A 17,553-nucleotide genomic window follows, 5' to 3' on the forward strand; every position below is an offset into this window, starting at 1 on the left:
TCTGCTCGGTGTTCGATTCGCCAGCCTGACCACTTGGGGCAGGGTGGAGCTCGAGCCACCCGGCCGCCAGGCATCACAAATCGAGCGCCGAAGAAAAGTGCCCGCCGCCGCCATGTCGCGTTCCCTCGGCTCCCTCCCGCCCGAGCCGGCAGCGGAGACTGTGGCCTCCCGGCTGCGGGCCGTGGCGCAGTTTCTCAGGCGGGCACTGCCTCTGTGCCAGGCCCACACGGTGGAGTTTTACACGCGGGGGCTGTGGGAGCAGCTGGTGGCTCTCTCCCCCGAGACGGTGCTGGAGGCGTTGAGCGGGGCCGGACTCCTGCGGCAGCAGCAGCGCCCCCTGGAGGAGGCCGCCAGCACCGCCAGGCCCGGGCTATGGGGTAAGTGCCAGAACCCCCGTTCGGGGCGCGTAATGCTGGTCCCATGCGGGGCGCTGGGGTCACTCTCTGGCTGACTCTGCCCCTCGTGGCTGCGTGACGAGGGCATGATAGGTGGCCGTCACTCCTGGCAGCCGGCATAGTGTTGCCACCCTGGCATCCTGCTGGGTGTTTTTCTTCAAGCCCCAGCACCTGGAGTCAGGTGATTCCATAGACACTCAGCTTCTCTTGAAAAGAAATGCTGGTAGCCTTCCCGATTGCGAGAAAAGTTTGACCACAGCACTTGCATGTACTAAAAGATCAGACACCAGATGACAAAGTTTAGAGGATCCCCACTTTTATTGTTTAAAGGAGCATGATTTTTAAGCCAAGCTCATAAGTTTTGCTTGGTTGTGGTTGGCAGTGCTCCCTCCATGGCATCAGAGGAGAGACTCTGCAAAGCATGAGACTGCGGAATGGACATCCCATGCTACGTTGTCATGCTGCAGGGACGTCACTGCTCCACCTGCCACAGCAAGAGGGACCATCTCAGTGTATTCTGAGATGATTGGGCAGTTTTTTGGTGCCATGTTATACTACTGTGTTCAAAACTTCATTGCCTTGCTTTGTAGCATCACAAGTTGATGGCGTTTGGAGGCCCATTCCAAGGAATCCTGAGGTCCATAAATATCTACCTTCCCTGCAGTCCCAAAAGCAGCAGGTACTTTCAGGATTGCTGCTGTTTCAAAAGAAATTAAATCAGGAAACTCCTGTGAATACCATGGGATGTGCAGGCACAGATTCTAGAGCACGGGTCAGCAACATCTTGCACGCGGTTTGCCAGGGTAAGCGCCCTGGCAGGATGGGCCAGTTTGTTTACCTGCCACATCCACATCCACAGGTTTGGCCGATCACGGCTTTCACTGGCTGCGGTTCACCGCTCCAGGCGAGCTGTGTGCCAGAGGTTGCCAACCCCTGCTCTAGAGATAACATTTGTATTCCTACAGGAGATTCTAGTGATAATGCACCAAGGGCCGCCTAGGCTGCTGAACAGGAATATAGCAGTACCTCTTTGTCCCCATATCGCTGTTGCAGCAGTTGATAAATAAGTCCCTTAAAAGTATTATTATTAAGTTTAACAAGTTTTCATGCTGGTTGTGCAGCAGCAGTAAACTTGCAGACACTATTCTCAGAGTTATGCTGACTTCATCAATGAGGCTGATGCTCAAACAGAAGTTTTGGATTAATGAGATATTATATATGTTGAAGTTGGTAAAATGATGATTCACATCTGTTGTCTTGTACTTGGACTACTGTAACCTTCTTTTCTTGTGCCTCAGATCTAGTCATCCTTCTCCAATTCAGTTAATGGCTCTTGGTCTGTTTCTGTATCAAGTGTGACAGACCCAGGCCAGTGGGGTGCAGGAGTCTGGTAGAGGGTGAATATACTGGTCCTATTGGCATCCAGCGGGGGTGGGCGGGCGAAGCCCGCCCACTTCTAAAGGGCCTCCCCCCAGCCTAAGGGGAGGACCCACAGGTCTGGGACACCAAATAATTACGGGGGACAACTAATGAAAAAAACAGGATCGGGAGTGAGGTCATAGGGCTAAACGAAGGGAACCCGATGGGGACACCGAGCAGAGAACCCCGGACAACGCCCACTGCTCCTCGAAGGCGTCAAGGGAGCCAGTGGACGCCGCCCAGAGGAACTCTGCCCGGATGCGTGAGCAGACGGAGGAACGGAAATAGGCCCCACAGTCGCAGGAAATCCTGTCGGCCAACCGCCTCTCCCTGGTGTTGTAGATGGTCAGTTTGGCCAGGGCCAAGAGGAGGTTGAGAAGGAGATCCCGCGACTTCGTGGGGCCACGGATGGGGAGCGTGTAGATAAAAAGGTGAGGGGAAAAGTGCAACCAAAAACGCAGGAAAATATTCAGGAGGAGCCGGAACGGGCTGCAACCTGGCGCACTCCAAATAAACGTGCGCCAAGGTCTCCTTCTCACCACAGAAAGGGCAGGTGCTAGGGACAGATGTGAACCGCGCCAAGTACACGCCCGTGCTCACGGCTCCGTGAAGGAGCCGCCAACTGATATCCCCGGCGGGCCTCGGGACCAGGGCAGAGTACAAGCTGGCCCACCGGGGCTCCTCACCCTCGAGAGGCGGCAGGAGGTCCCGCCATTTGGTATCGGGGCGGGACGCGAGGGTGAGGTAGTGAAGGGTATGGAGCACGAGCGAGTACAGATGTTTCCGTGGCGCGGTCTGGAACAAAACCGGCTGCAGATCATGCAGCTGGCTGGCAGTGAAAGGGTGAGGGGGCCGATTGGGTCCACGGGGCAGGGGCCCGATAAAAATGTCCACGGGGCCTGGGGTGGAGGGTGGGCGGGGCGTGCCCTCTCGCAGGACCCGGTCGAGGTAAGCCCGAGCAGCGGGCAGTAAAGCGGCCTTCACCTCCTGAAGTATGCGCTGGGGAGTACGAGGTCTGGAGAGCCCCATGCGCTGAGCGAGCGTCAGGGGATCCAGCCAGTCTCCCCGGTCGTAGTCCAGGAGGTCTCCGACCCTGGTGACTCCTGCCGAGACCAACCTCTGGCACACCGTGGGGGACTCCGCCACCTGCACACGAAGCTGGGGATTGTGTAGCAGGGGCTCCGCGAGGAGGTCAACCCCCACGGTGGCCGCCATGGACCTGGTCATTGAAAAGAGCTTCCAGGTCCGGAGGAGGTCTTGGTAGAAGACCGGCAGCCCGGAGAGGTCTCGCGGAAGACCTCTCGGATGGAGGTAAAAGAGCTGCCGGTCGTATTGGAGCCCTCGGAAGCGGCGGAGGAAGGCGTGCGCCAATACGCTCCACGCCGGACTACCCGCACCAAACAGGAGCCTCTGCAGGGCCTGGAGGCGGAAGACATGGACCTGAGCGCCTAAGCACTTCAGGCCCTGCCCCCCCTCCTCCAGGGGCAGGTGGAGGACCCCTGCAGATACCCAGTGCGTCCCCGGCCAAAAGAACTCCAGAATCACCGTCCGGAGGTTGGCCAGGAAACCCGGGGCCGGGACCAGGGTGTTGAGTCGGTACCAGAGTATGGACAGGACCAGTTGATTAAGCACCAGTGCCCTCCCCCGAAGGGAGAGGCACCGGAGTAGTCCTGTCCATTTCCGGAGCCGCTCCGTCACCCTGCCCTGCAAATCCTGCCAGTTCTCCGGCGGAGACGGATGCGTGGCAGAAAGGTAAACGCCGAGATAGAGCAGCGGACCCGCGCTCCACCGGATGGCCTGAAGCGCAGGTGGGAGGGAGCTCGCCTGCCACCCGTCCCCGACCACCAGGCCAGAGCTCTTGACCCAGTTGACCCGGGCGGAGGAGGCCGCCGAGTACACAGCCTGGCAAGCCTCCACCCGCGCCAAGTCGCCCGGGTCCTGGACCACGAGGAGCACATCGTCAGCGTATGCCGACAGGACCAGCCGCAGCCCCAGCTCCTGAAGCACCAACCCCGTCAACCTCTTGCGGAGGAGACAGAGGAAGGGCTCGATCGCCAGAGCGTACAGCTGGCCCGAGAGGGGGCACCCCTGCCGCACTCCCTGCCCGAAGCTGACCGGCTCGGTCAGGGTCCAGTTGAGCCTGACCAGACACTCCGCAGAAGCGTACAGCACCTGCAGAAAACCCACAAACAGGGGTCCGAAGCCGAACGCTCGCAGAGTGCCCAGGAGATACCCGTGATCCATCCGGTCGAACGCCTTCTCCTGATCCAGGGACAGGAGGGCGAACGACAGACCATCCCTACGCCCCAATTCCAGAAGGTCCCGGACCAGATACAAGTTATCAAAGATGGTGCGGCCCGGGACGGTGTAGGTCTGGTCTGGATGGACCACGTCCGCCAGCACGGACCCTAGCCGCATTGAGATGGCCTTCGCAACAATTTTGTAGTCCGTGCTGAGGAGCGAGATGGGACGCCAATTCCGTAAGTCGCGGAGGTCCCCCCTCTTCGGCAATAAGGCCAGCACGGCTCGCCTGCACGAGAGAGGGAGGACCCCGCTATGCAAAGCCTCAGCCCAGACAGTGACCAGGTCTGGGCCGAGGACGTCCCAGAACACGCGGTAGAACTCCACGGTCAGCCCGTCCAAGCCCGGAGATTTATTGGTGGGCATGTGACGGAGGGCCTCCGAGAACTCGGCCAGAGTGAGAGGCAGCTCTAGCCGGTCCCGGTCACCCATGCTGACCGTCGGGAGCCCGTCCCAGAGCACTCTGCAAGCGTTAGGATCGGTCGGATCCGGGGAGAAAAGAGTGGCATAGAAGGCCCTGGCCCTCTGGCACATCTCCACCGGATCCGTGAGGGGGGTGCCGTCCTCCGCCAGGAGGCAGGTGACGTGCTTCTTGGCCCCCCTCCTTTTCTCCAGGGCGTAGAAGAAGCGGGAGCCGCGATCCATCTCCCGAAGGAGGTGGATGCGGGATCGAACAAAAGCACCCCGGGCCCGATGGTCTTCGAGGGCCCGGAGCTCCTCCCGCTTCTCCCGGCACGCTCCGCAGAGGGATGGATCCGCAGGGTTGACGGCCAGACGCCTCTCCAGCTCCAAGACCTCCCGCTCCAACTGCCCTATCGCCGCATCCCTCCGTCGGCTGGCACCCCGAGTGTAGTCACGGCAGAAGAGCCGGGCGCGCACCTTCCCCAGATCCCACCACCGCCGCGCCGAGGAAAAGGCATGCCTCTGCCCTCGCCAGGCCAGCCAGAACTCCCGGAAGGACGCCACGAAGCCCGCATTCTCCAGCAAACTATTATTAAAGTGCCAATAGGCCGGCCCCGGCCGCTCCGCGCAGAGAGAGGCCGTCACGGTGGCAAGGTGGTGATCTGAAAAGGGGGCCGGCCGAACGCTGGAGGAGTGGGCCCGTGAAAGGTGGAAACGTGACAGGTAAATACGGTCCAGCCAGGAGTGGCACGACCGATGGGCCTCCACCCGGACGAAGGTGAACGTCGAGACGTCGTCTGGGTGGTGGTCGCGCCAGACGTCCACCAGGGAGTGGCGGTCGACAATCTCCCGGAGGACGTCCGCAGCTGCCGGGCACTGCTCGGTCCCCGAGCGGTCCCGTTCCTCGAGGGTGGTGTTAAAATCCCCTCCCAGGACCAGGCACTCACGAGGGTCCAGGGAGCCGAGGAAGGCGGATGCCTGCTGATAAAAACGTAGCCTCTCCGGGGCCGATGTCGGGGCGTAAACGTTGACGAGATGAACCACATGCCCCTCCATGCGGACCCGGAGGTGCAGCAGGCGACCCGGCACAGCCTCGGCGACCCCCAGCACCTCGAGCCGTAGGTCGGGGGAGAACAGGGTCGCCACTCCAGCCGCGCAGACAGAGAAGTGGCTAAAGTAGGCCCCGTCCCCCCACTCCAGCCGCCAGCTAGCTTCAGCGGCCGGATCCGTATGGGTCTCCTGCAGGAAAACCACAGAGTACCCCCCCTCCCGGAGGAAGGAGAGCACCTGGCTCCTGCGGAGACCCATCCTACAGCCTCGGGTGTTTAAGGTGGCAAGGATGATCGGCGCCATGAGGAGGGCTGGGGGGGATCCTCGCTGGCAGACATGCCCACAGCCTCCGGCAGGCCGCGCAGCAATCCGTGACCAACCCCGAAGGTGAGTAAGGAGTCACGGAAGACACGGACCCGCCGGTAGGCCGCGGCGGCCTGCTTCCCGGTCCTCCTACCCTCCCCCATGAGGGCCCTTGCGGCCCGGAGGACCTGATGGAAATCCCCCCACCGCTGGAGCGCAAGATGGACTTTGTTCCGGGAGCCACGGACGTCCTCAAGGAACTCCCACAGCTCCTCCCTCAGCGCATGGGGGGGTGGGGTCACTGATCGATGACTGGCCCCCAGTGGGGCCCCCGTCACAGCCCCGTGGCCCACCAAGGCGGGTAGGCAGGGGGCAGATCCCCAACGTGGCAGCAGATGGACCGACGCCACACGACCCGCCCCGCTCTCAGATTCAAGAAGGGGCGGTGGAAGGAGAACAGCAGCCCTTGGGGGGTCGGAACAGGAAAGAACTAGTGAACCCGCTCCCTGGGAGGTATTGCCAGGGGCGGCACTGGCATCACAGGAAGTGGGGGGGACAAGGACAGAGCCAACAGGAGTAGGGCGGGGATCAGGGAGAGAATCCGGGAAGGAGGTAGAGGCAGGATCCGGAGCCTCCATAGGTGAGACGCCAGAAGGTGGCTCCTCCTGGCCAGGCTCAAGGATCTGGGAAGTGGGCAGGGGACCCCTAACGATGCCGGGCTCAGCCACTGTGGCACGTGCGGCAGCCTCGGCACCCAGAGAGAGATGGTGGTCGATGGGGTCCCCGCTGAGGAAGGAGGGCGGGTCCTCCACACCCAAGAGGGACACCCCCTGGGAAGCGGGTCTCGGCAGCGGGGCACTGGCCGTCGCCCCAAGGGGCTCGGCAGCTGCCAACAGAGTGCCACCCGCAGCCGAGTCGAGGGAAGATTCCAGGGCACCCTCAGAGGTGGGAGCAGAAACAGTGGGTAGGGGAAGGGAACCCAGGGACAGGGGGGATGTAGTGAGGTCGCCCAGATCGAGGCCCGCCAGCAGAGGGTCGTCCTCCCCCTGCGTGACCGGGGTCAAACCCAGGGCCTCGATTTCTGCGTAGATGGGAGGGAGATCACAGTCCACCACCCCAGGGCCCTCCCCGCCAGCACCCGAGGCGATACCCACCGCGGCGCTCTCAGAGGCGCCAAGTGGGAAGGGGGCGAGAGAGGCTCCCTCGGGGGCATCCACGGGAAGGGACCCCGGAGGAGGGGCGGTGTCACCTTCCGGTGCTGCCACGGCATCCCCAGCCAGCACCACAAACTGGGAGTCATCAGGGGACAAGGCGGGAGACTCGACATCGGCGCCCCCCTTCCTGCTCTTCCGGGGGGCCTCCGAATCCGAAGCATGTAAAGAAACTCGAGCCTTCCGCTTGCCCCGCTTCCCCTGCACTAAGGACCAGCCCTCCATGGCATCATCCGGGGGCTGGCTAACAGGGGTCGGCTCGGGGGGCAAGGGCAATGGCTCAGGGACTCGAGGAGGCAGTGGTGGGACAGCAGAAACCGGGGAGGATTCCCCCTGGGACGAGCCCTCTCCCACGGCCGGCGGTAGCCCCGCCACACCCTCCTCCACAGAGATGGACCGAGAAGGAGGAGGAGGGGCAGCTTCGGGTGCCGGGCAGCTAGGGGGACCGGCGATGACAGGGCCGGCGCCTTGCCGGGGCTCGGGGGTCCCGGACGCTCCTCCGTGCTGGGCCAAGGGACAGTCCCTCCGGACGTGCCCCATCGCCCGGCAGAGGTAGCACCGGGCCTCCCCCGTTGAGTAATGCACCCGGTAGTGGGCTCCCTGGTAAGGGACCAGAAAGGACCCCTCGAGCGCCTCTCCGCCACGCGCCGCCGGCGGCAGTTGAAGCTGCACTTGCCGGCGGAACGAGAGAACATGACGGAGGGCGGGGTCCTTGCAGCCCAAGGGGAGAGGGCTGATGACAGAGATGGGGCGTCCCAGGGCAGAAAGGGCGGGCAGCAGGGCGGCATTGGGCAGGAAGGGAGGGACGGAGGTCAAGATCAAGCGGACCCCCAGGTCTTCTAACGGTTCCAGGGGGACGAACACGCCCCCCACCACCAGGCCCGTCTCTACCGCCTCCTGGGCGGCAGCCTCCGATGCCAGGAAGAAGACCACCTTCCCGTACATTTTGGAGGCCGCCACGATGGCCGTGGGCCCCACTACCCTGGCCAACGCCCGCACGTAGGTCTCCACGTGGGGCGAGGCGGGCACCAGGAGGCAACGGACGCCGTGCTTCCTGGTCAAAGTGGGAAAGGGGCCCCGGCCGCTGTAGATATTGGCGGAAGCGGCGGGCGGAGGAGCAGCGGCAGGCGGGGGGGGCCGCCGCCACCTGGGCGTATGCCCCGGGGGTCAGGGGAGGGACACCTGCAGAGCTGGTGGAGGGAACAGCGGGGAGGGACGCCGCAGCCGGTAGCGGGGCTGCGGCAGCGGGGGCAGTCTCCGCCATGGAGGGCCTGGCCTTTCTAGCGGGGCCCTTACCCTTCTTCCCACCCCGACCCTTCCCACCGGCTGGGGGGGCTCCCCCCGAATCAGAGGGGGCGAGAGACGTGGCAGCAACGGAGGTCTCCCCAGTACTCGCTGCTGCCAGTGCCCCAGCAGGGGTGGTGGTAGGTGGATCAGCAGCGGCGGTCGAGGTAGAAGCTTGGGCTGTGGACACGGGGGCAGGTGGAGGAGGGGTAGTGGGAGCATCGCGAGGGGTCTCCCCCGCCGCATCCCCCACCATAACGAGAGCGGGGAGGGGGACAAACAGCGAGGGGAGGGGAAGGAGAGGAGGCGGCCACCCTTCCCCGCTAGGCTGCAGGCAGGGGAGGAGGGCGCCAGAAAGGGAAGGCTAAAAAGTCAATGGTTGGCTGCTGCTGCTGCAGGCCCAAATGGTGGAAGTGGGCGTGGTGAGCCAGGCGAGCAGCTCAGACCCAGAGGCAGGAGTCCAAAGCAGAAGGAAGACAGCCAGCAGGGGTGGTGGAGGGGGCAACGATGGTGGTGGGGGCGAAGGGGGACACGGATGGACTGGGGGCAGGCTCCACGCCACACCCCCGGTGCCCCAGCAGACACAGTCCAAACCCCCACCACAAGAGCACAGTTTGAAAAAGACTCAGTCCAGAAAAGCCCCCTCCACAGTGGTCTTCATACTGTCTCCAGCAGCGGGTGGTCCACTTCTCCTTCCTCTCCTCCTCCGGGCACCAACAGCTCCCCAGCAACAGCCACAGTAGCCCTAGCAGCTCCAGGTGGTGGTGGTCTGGCGTCCAGGCAGGAGGGACCCCACTCAGAGGGTGGTGTCCTCAGCAACAAGAGCTGGGGTCCCTCACTCCCCTCCTCTCTGGGAAGCAGGCCAGCAGCCCCCCACCAAGGGGCTGTAGGTGGAATAACAGCAGTAACTGAGGTGGGCGGGGAACCACCAGCCAGCCAGCAAACAGACAGCAGAGAGAGGGGTAGGTGGTGGTGTCAAGCCCAGCCAGGGAAGCAGCAGGAACAGCAGCAGAAACAGCAGCAGCGAGGGCCCAGCGCCCAGCAGGAACAGCAGCAGCAGCAGCAGCAGCAGCCCTCTCCCTCCTGCCTCTACAGCAGAGCGGTCAAAGGGAAAACTACTACTAGCCCCAGGAGAAGCAGGCTTCTGCTCCCTGAGGGACCAGAGCAGGGGCTGCACTAGAGTAGTCAGGAACTTGCTAGAACCAATTAAGGCAGACAGGCTGGTTAGAACACCTGCAGCCAATCAAGGGAGGCTAATCAGGGCACCTGGGTTTTAAAAGGAGCTCTTTCCAGTCAGATGGGGAGGAGCCAGAGGTGAGGAAGTGCATGTGAGGAGCTGGGAGCAAGAGACACAAGGAGCTGAGAGTGAGAGGGTGTGCTGCTGGAGGACTAAGGAGTACAAGCGTTATCAGACACTAGGAGGAAGGTCCTGTGGTGAGGATAAAGAAGGTGTTTGGAGGAGGCCTTGGGGACATAGCCCAGGGAGGTGTAGCTGTCACACAGCTGTTACAAGAAGCACTATAGACAGCTGCAAAATCCATAAGGCCCTGGGCTGGAACCCGGAGTAGAGGGCGGGCCCGGGTTCCCCCCAAACCTCCCAACTCCTGATCAGACACAGGAGGAGTTGATCCAGACTGTGGGGGAGATCACTGAGGTGAGCAAATCTGCCAATAAGCGCAGGACCCACCAAGGTAGAGGAGGAACTTTGTCACAACTGGTGTCAGGGGTGAGAGCTTGGTATGCACAGCCCGGCAGAAGGAGGGTGATTTAAAAAAAAAAAAAAGTAGAGAGTTTATTTTTTTTCGCCACAATGGAAGACTTAGTGCGTGCATTGATACAAGCTACGGTGGCCCAGCAGTGGAGGCTACCTGTGTCCAGGCAGCTGCCCAACAGGAGGCAGTGCGGCTGCAGCAAGAGACTAATCGCCTACTGTTGGACCAGGCTTCTCAAGACCAAGCTATGTTGCGAGAACTGGTAAACCAGGTAAACACCCTTACAGAGCTGAACCACGGCCATGATAGAATGCAGTTCATACGGGCCAGCCATTGGCTGCAGAAAATGGGAGGTTGATGTAGAGGTATACCTTCTGGTCTTTGAGAGGACAGCCCTACGGGAGGCCTGGCCTCAAGATCAGTGGTCTGGCATCCTTGCCCCATTCCTGTGTGGAGAGGCCCAGAAGGCTTAGTATGATCTGCCTGAAGAGGCTGCAGCAGAGTACCCCCAGCTGAAAGCAGAGATCCTGGCCAGATCTGGGATAACGACTGCAGTGCGGGCCCAGCGGTATCACAAGTGGAGGTACCAGGAAATTAAAACCCCGCGGTCTGAATTGTATGACCTCATCCATCTCGCACGAAAGTGGTTGCGAATGGAGTCCCGGTGTCCAGAAGAGATACTAGAGGTTCTGGTCATCGACCGATACATGAGAGGACTACCGCCAGACCTTCGTGCCTGGGTAAGCCAGAACGAACCCTCCACCTATGATGAGGTTGTTGCACTGGTAGAGAGGCGAAGGACAGCGAGGGAGCTGACCCGACCAGTTAAGAAAGAAGCACCCTGGATTAAACTAGCAGCACTAAGCCCTAGAGCTCGAGTGACGGGGCCACCAGGGGAGCCCAGGTGGAAAAAGAAAGGGGCTGAAGGCTCACCAGAAGCCACAAAGAGTCAGAGAACTGAGAGAGAAGAGGATCATGAGGTTGGACTGCCCAAACCAAGAAACCGGTGAATGCCTAGGGCTTCATATAGATGTTATGCCTGCGGGGAATGAGGACATATAGCTGCACAATGTCCCAATGCTGAGGACCCGATGAAGTGTAACCTGGGGAACTGGGCAGACCCACGCTTCCTAGTCCACCTTGGGGGGTCTCACTAACCCCACATATGTATACCAGACCAGTAATGCTAAATAGGGTAGAGACCACAGCACTGGTTGATTCGGGGAGTGCTATCACGCTTATCTTGGGGAAGCTTGTGAAGTGTAATCAGTTGCTGTGGGCTAAGCGTACGGGGATAACATGCATCCATGGGACAGTTGGTTATTACCCCACCATCCTAGTAAAACTCGAAATTCACTACTGAGGTAGCAGCAGGTGTAGTCCCTAAACTCCCATACCCAGTGCTCATAGGGAGGGACTTCCCAGGGTTTGGAAACTTACTCCCATTAGGAGAATTGGAGGAAAAGGGGAACCCTGAAGTTAGAGAAGCCTCCATAGTAGACTGTCAACCCCTGGTTTACTCTGAAATATCCCCAGATTTATTTTCCATTCCCAGACAGGGTAGAAAGTCGAAACGGGAAAGGAGGGCAGCTAAGGCCTTGGGAACCCGAATACTGACTCAAAGCCAGAGGATCACTCTCGTAGGCAGGCAGACCCGAGCAGCTGAAAAGGAGGCCACCCCGGAAGGAGAAGCACCCGAGTCTGACCCCCACTCTAGCGTTTCTGAACCAGTAGAGGCAACAGAGACTGGACCCCTAGATCTTGGGCAGATTAGTCCCGGAAGAGGAAATTTTGGACGAGACTAGGCTGAAGACCCAAAGTACGACAACATTAGGAAGGAGGTGACTGAAATAGATGGGGTCCCCGTGGCAGGGGAAAACCCAGGGACCAGGACCCTACTTCATATTGAAGAAGAATCTCTTATACCGGGTTGCACTAGTACAGAGGCAGAAGATACAGCAGATCCTAGTACCTCACAAACACCAGAACGCTGTATTAAGTCTTGCTCATAGTCATCTTTTTGGGGGGCATTTGGGGTTAGAGAAGACCCTGGCACGAGTCCTATGACGGTTCTTCTGGCCCAGAGTACACGAAGTATGGAGGTACTGTGCGTCCTGCCCAGAGTGTCAACTGCACAGTCACCGTCCCCACCTGAGGGCACCTTTAGTACCCCTTCTCATCATAGAGGTCCCCTTTGAGCGAATAGCCATGAACCTAGTGGGACTCCTGGAGAAGACGGCTCGGGGCCACCAATATATACTTGTTGTTTTGGAATATGCTACTCGCTACCCAGAAGCCGTCCCCCTGCGGAACTCAGCCTCTAAAACGATAGCCAAAGAGCTGGTGGGAATATTTGCCCAAGTCGGGCTACCAAAAGAGATATTAACAGACCAAGGAACCCCATTTATGTCAAAACTAATGAAGGACCTCTGTACGCTGCTCCATATACATACCCTGAGAATTCAGTCTACCATCCGCAGACTGATGGATTGGTAGAAAGGTTTAACCGAACTCTCAGGGCTATGATAAGGAAGGCGGTAAGTCAGGATGGGAAGGATTGGGATGCCCTACTACCCTACCTTATGTTTGCTATCCGAGAGGTACCTCAGGCCTCAACTGGGTTTTCCCCCTTCGAGTTATTATGCGGGCGTCACCCCCGTGGCATACTAGATATCACCAAAGAGATCTGGGAAGAGGAACCCAATAGGGGAGAAATATAATAGAACATGTAATACAGATGCGAGACTGGATAGCCCCTGTCACCCCTATTGTACGGGAACACTTTGAAAAGACCCAGGAGGCCCAGAGAACCTATTACAATCGCCAGGCAAAAGTCCGACAGTTCCATCCAGGGGATCAGGTGATGGTGTTGGTACCCACGGCAGAAAGCAAGCTTCTGGCCCAATGGCAGGGGCCGTATGAGGTGGTTGAACCCATGGGAGAAGTAACCTACAAGGTGCGGCAGCCAGGACGCCGAAAACAAGAACCGATTTATCACATCAACCTTCTGAAACCCTGGCATGCACAAGAGGCGTGCATAAGTTTCCAAAAAGACCTAACCCAGGAAAACAAGCCTTCCAAACAGATGAGAGTGTCTCCTGATTTAACACAGGAGGAGTTCATCCAGACTGTGGGGGAGATCACTGAGGTGAGGAAATCTGCCAATAAGCGCAGGACCCACCAAGGTAGAGGAGGAACTTTGTCACACAAGTTTAAACTTCTTTTCATTGCTTTCAAGATACTACAACTCCAGCCCAAACTATGAGAGACTGGGAGGGGCTACAAATGAGATATTGGTGGGAAACCCAGTCTCTCAGCTGTACCCAGGAGCTGGGATTCCAGGGGACTGACCCTAGATCCTGCTTGTGGTGACATCATTGGTATCAGCCTTTGTACAGTAGTTATCTGATAAATTTGAAGTCTTGCCCCTTTTCACTTGCTTCTGGAAAGTTGAATTACCTTTTATTTTTCTCTCTTCTCTCTGTAAAGTCTTATAGTCATTGGGGGAGGGTCTTGTCTATTATTCTACTCATCCTCCCATGATCTTTGCAAATACTCCCCATCACTCTTCATTTTCGGGTTGTCCTACCCAGTGAGCCTGTTTCTGCTGCTGCTTGTAGCTTTCTCAAACAGCAGCTCTGTGAAGTTCACATAATGCATCCCACAATCTTTTGAATAGCATCAGTGAAACTCAGCAGTGTTGGTAACTTCTTTCTGTTTATACTTGGCAAAGTTAAGAGCAGCAGCAGTACATCGTCTGGGAGCTTAATGTTGTGAAGTCTCATTCTATGGGCAAGTTAGTGGCAGCAGGGTCAGGGAGATGTCATTTGATTCATAGAAACCTACAGACTCATAATTTCAATGGCATCATCCTCTGGAGCATGGCATGGGGACTCACTTCCCAGGCCTACCTTCCCCTCCAGCTCCAGGTCCTTTAGTTGGTGGAAATTTTGATAATACATTGTCATTGGAAATGGGCTGAGTTGGATAGCATTCAAAAGCCCTTTTTCCCCACAAACACAATGGTACTAAACGCAACAAACCTAAAACAGTTGTGTAGATCTATATTAGAGAAAACGTTTAAAAATCATGTCTTTTTGTAAATTATACTTTGAAACGATGCATTGCTTACATAAAAAAAAAGGCACTGATCTTTCATAATCCTTGGGAAGTTAGTCGTGACATGTAGGACTGGAAACATTTATTCAACAAAGTAATCATTGTTGTCTCCATCTCTGGCACCACTCCTAGACACACTGACACGTTAATCCTTGTCCACACCACACTTGCACAATTCTGTATGAGACAGGCTGCTGGCCATATGTTTGCAGGGTGATGAGCATCTGGTCTTTGCACACGACCGTTTGATTAACTGAAGGATTCATTCGGGAGTACGTGGTATTTCACAGATAACTGGTGTGATCAGTCCATCCTTCAGGACCCATACATGTCCGATAGAAGAGTAGTTTTGGATGTGCTTGATTATCCCTGAGCCATTCCATTGCTTGATGATTTGCCCTCCTGATAGCAGGCAAAAATGCACTCGTTGTCAGTGGCAATTTTTCTCCATTTGTCTGCTTCTTGAAAAAAGTCCACCAATGTAGAGTAATGTTGGTCTTCAAATCATAAACTTGGCATATTAACACCCCCAATGCATTTGCATTTCATCAGTGGCTGTCCAGCCACTTTTTTAGTGGCAACTGCAGTCAGTGGTATTGTCACTTTCCCAGTGGTGACTGCTGTCAGTTGTCCTGCCATTCATATTGGGTGGGGGGACACAGGGCCACCTACGACTCCAGATCCCAACCTACAGTCCCTGTGGATCGCAGCCTCCTGCTACACCTTTACTATTGCTGCCTTTCCCTTGGCCATTTCCCCATGGCCACAGCATCCCCTTCAGTCTTAGCAGCCTGTCCAGAGCTCCTTCTCTTCTCCGTGGGTTCCTGCCTGTACTAAGCTGTCCATGGTGCTACAGTGTTGCAGCCTACTCCAGACACCATCGTCCCGCTTTGAGCTCCAGGCAGCTACTGATGCTCTGCCCTGAAGCTCTTTATATATGGGCCTGCTGGGACCTGATTTGCCCCTCCTCACAGCCCCTCTCCTGTTGGCTGCAACCTCTCTAGGACTCCATTAATCCTTTATTGTCCACTGTGGGTCAAATGCCCCATCACACCGTAACATAGGCCACAGAATTTCACTTGTTAATTTCATAAAGACCAGAAATTCTAATTGAGTTACAGCATATCTTTTTGAAAGACATATCATCTTGTTTCAAAGACTTGAAGTGATGGAGAATCTACCACTATTCTTGCTAAATTGTTCCAATTATTAATTACCCTCAGTGTGTAATAAATAAAATTGTCCTTTTTTTTTCCTACTTCTTCTTCCCGCCCACTAAATTTTGTTGCACTTTTCTTTGCTTGATTAAAGAGCCTTTTACTGCCAGCAATCTTTCCCCATATAAACTGTGATCTTAAACTGTGATCGTCACCTCTTGATTTTCCTTCTGTTTGTTAAACTAAATCGATTGTGCTTCTTTACTCTCTCACTGCAAGACAGGTTTTCCAGACCTAGAACCATTTTTGTAGCTTTTTCTGAACCCTTTCTAATTCGTCAACATCCTTTTCAAAGTGTGGACACTTCAGAGTGTGAACCAGAACGGGATATAGTATTCCTATAGTAGTCTCACTAAAGCCCTATACAATGGTAATAACATATTCTTACATCTACTCAGTATTCCTCTGCTTATACGTTCAAGGATAGTATTCACTCTGTTAGCTCACACTAATCCCTATCGTCACTGCTTTCCAATATAGTTTCCCATATTATAGTGTGTCCTGTATTTTTAACTCCTACATATATGATGTTGCATTAGCTATGTTAAAACACGTTGTTCAAATTAGCCCAGTTTACAATGTGATCTGGGTTGCTCTGTATAACTGTTACCCATCCTTATCATTATGTACCATCTACCAATTTTTGTGTCCTCTGAAAAACTTCACCAGTGATTTTATGTTTTCTTCCAGCTTGCTGATTATCATAACCTTAGTCCCAGATTTGGACCTTAGCGTCCAAAATATGGGGGTTAGCATGAAAACCTCCAAGCTTAGTTACCAGCTTGGACCTGGTACTTGCTGCCACCACCCAAAAAATTAGAGTGTTTTGGGGCACTCTGGTCCCCCAGAAAAACCTTCCCTGGGGACCCCAAGACCCAAATCCCTTGAGTCTCACAACAAAGGGAAATAATCCTTTTGCCCTTCCCCCCTCCAGGTGCTCCTGGAGAGATACACAGACACAAGCTCTGTGAATCCAAACAGAGTGACTCCCCCTCTCCGTTCCCAGTCCTGGAAACCAAAAGCACTTTCCTATTCCCCCAGAGGGAATGCAAAATCAGGCTAGCAAATCCAACACACAGATCTCCCCTGATTTCTTCCTCCCACCAATTCGCTGGTGAGTACAGACTCAATTTCCCTGAAACTTCCCAGAAAAGAAAACTCCAACAGGTCTTAAAAGAAAGCTTTATATAAAAAAGAAAGAAAAATACATACAAATGGTCTCTCTGTATTTAGGTGACGAAATACAGGGTCAATTGCTTAAAAGAATATTGAATAAACAGCCTTATTCAAAAAGAATACAAATCAAAGCACTCCAGCACTTATATTCATGCAAATACCAAAGAAAAGAAACCATATAACTTACTATCTGATCTCTTTGTCCTTACACTTAGAAACAGAAGATTAGAAAGCAGAACTACTTCTCCAAAGCTCAGAGAAAGCAGGCAGACAGAAAACAAAGACTCAGACACAAACTTCCCTCCACCCAAAGTTGAAAAAATCCAGTTTCCTGATTGGTCCTCTGGTCAGGTGCTTCAGGTGAAAGAGACATTAACCCTTAGCTATCTGTTTATGACACTGATGAAGATAGTAGACTAGGAACAGATTGAGTCAGGAGCAGATCCTAGCGGGATCTCACAAAAAATGCCCCATTTGTATGATGATTCCCCATTTGCAATTACTGTTTGAGATCTATCAGTAAGTCAGTTTTTAATCCATTTAATATGCTACAATGATTATAAATTTTTATCATAATGGTGTGCAGTATTAAGTAACAAGCCGTATACAAATCTAAATAAATAATGTTAACACAGTTACCTTTTTAAACTACTGGCGCTCTCTTAAAAAAAAAAGTTTAGTTGACAACACCTATTTTCTGTAAAACCATTGTTGACTGAAATTATTTTATCATTTAATTCTTTACTGATTACATCCTGTATCATCCTTTCCATGATTTTCTCTGGAATCAGTGTCAATCTAACTGGCATGTAGTTACCTGGATCATCCCATTTATCCTTTCTAAATATTGGTGCATTACCTTTTATTTCCAGCCCCCGGAGACTTCCCAAGTATTCCAAGATTGTTAAATGTCAACTTTAATAGTTCTGAGTGCTCCTGATGGAATTCTTTTAAAACTCTTGAA

At 55.3% G+C, this 17,553-nt stretch overlaps 1 protein-coding gene across 5 annotated transcripts in view; it reads left to right on the plus strand.

The window, feature by feature from the left end:
* Positions 1-29: 29 nt before the first annotated feature.
* METTL25 (methyltransferase like 25) overlaps positions 30-17,553 on the plus strand; it is a 134,211-nt gene continuing 116,687 nt past the window's right edge. For 4 of the 5 annotated variants that reach the window (XM_050935480.1, XM_050935484.1, XM_050935490.1 and 1 more), the window contains exon 1: positions 37-377. In XM_050935480.1, coding sequence (XP_050791437.1) covers positions 113-377 — 265 coding nt within the window. In that variant the 5' untranslated portion in view covers positions 37-112. Of the gene's footprint in view, positions 378-17,553 lie in introns of all 5 variants that reach the window. The other variant, XM_050935471.1, reaches the window with a different exon arrangement.

The sequence above is a fragment of the Gopherus flavomarginatus genome, chromosome 1, assembly GCF_025201925.1.
Source record: "Gopherus flavomarginatus isolate rGopFla2 chromosome 1, rGopFla2.mat.asm, whole genome shotgun sequence".
Classification (NCBI taxonomy): domain Eukaryota; kingdom Metazoa; phylum Chordata; order Testudines; family Testudinidae; genus Gopherus; species Gopherus flavomarginatus.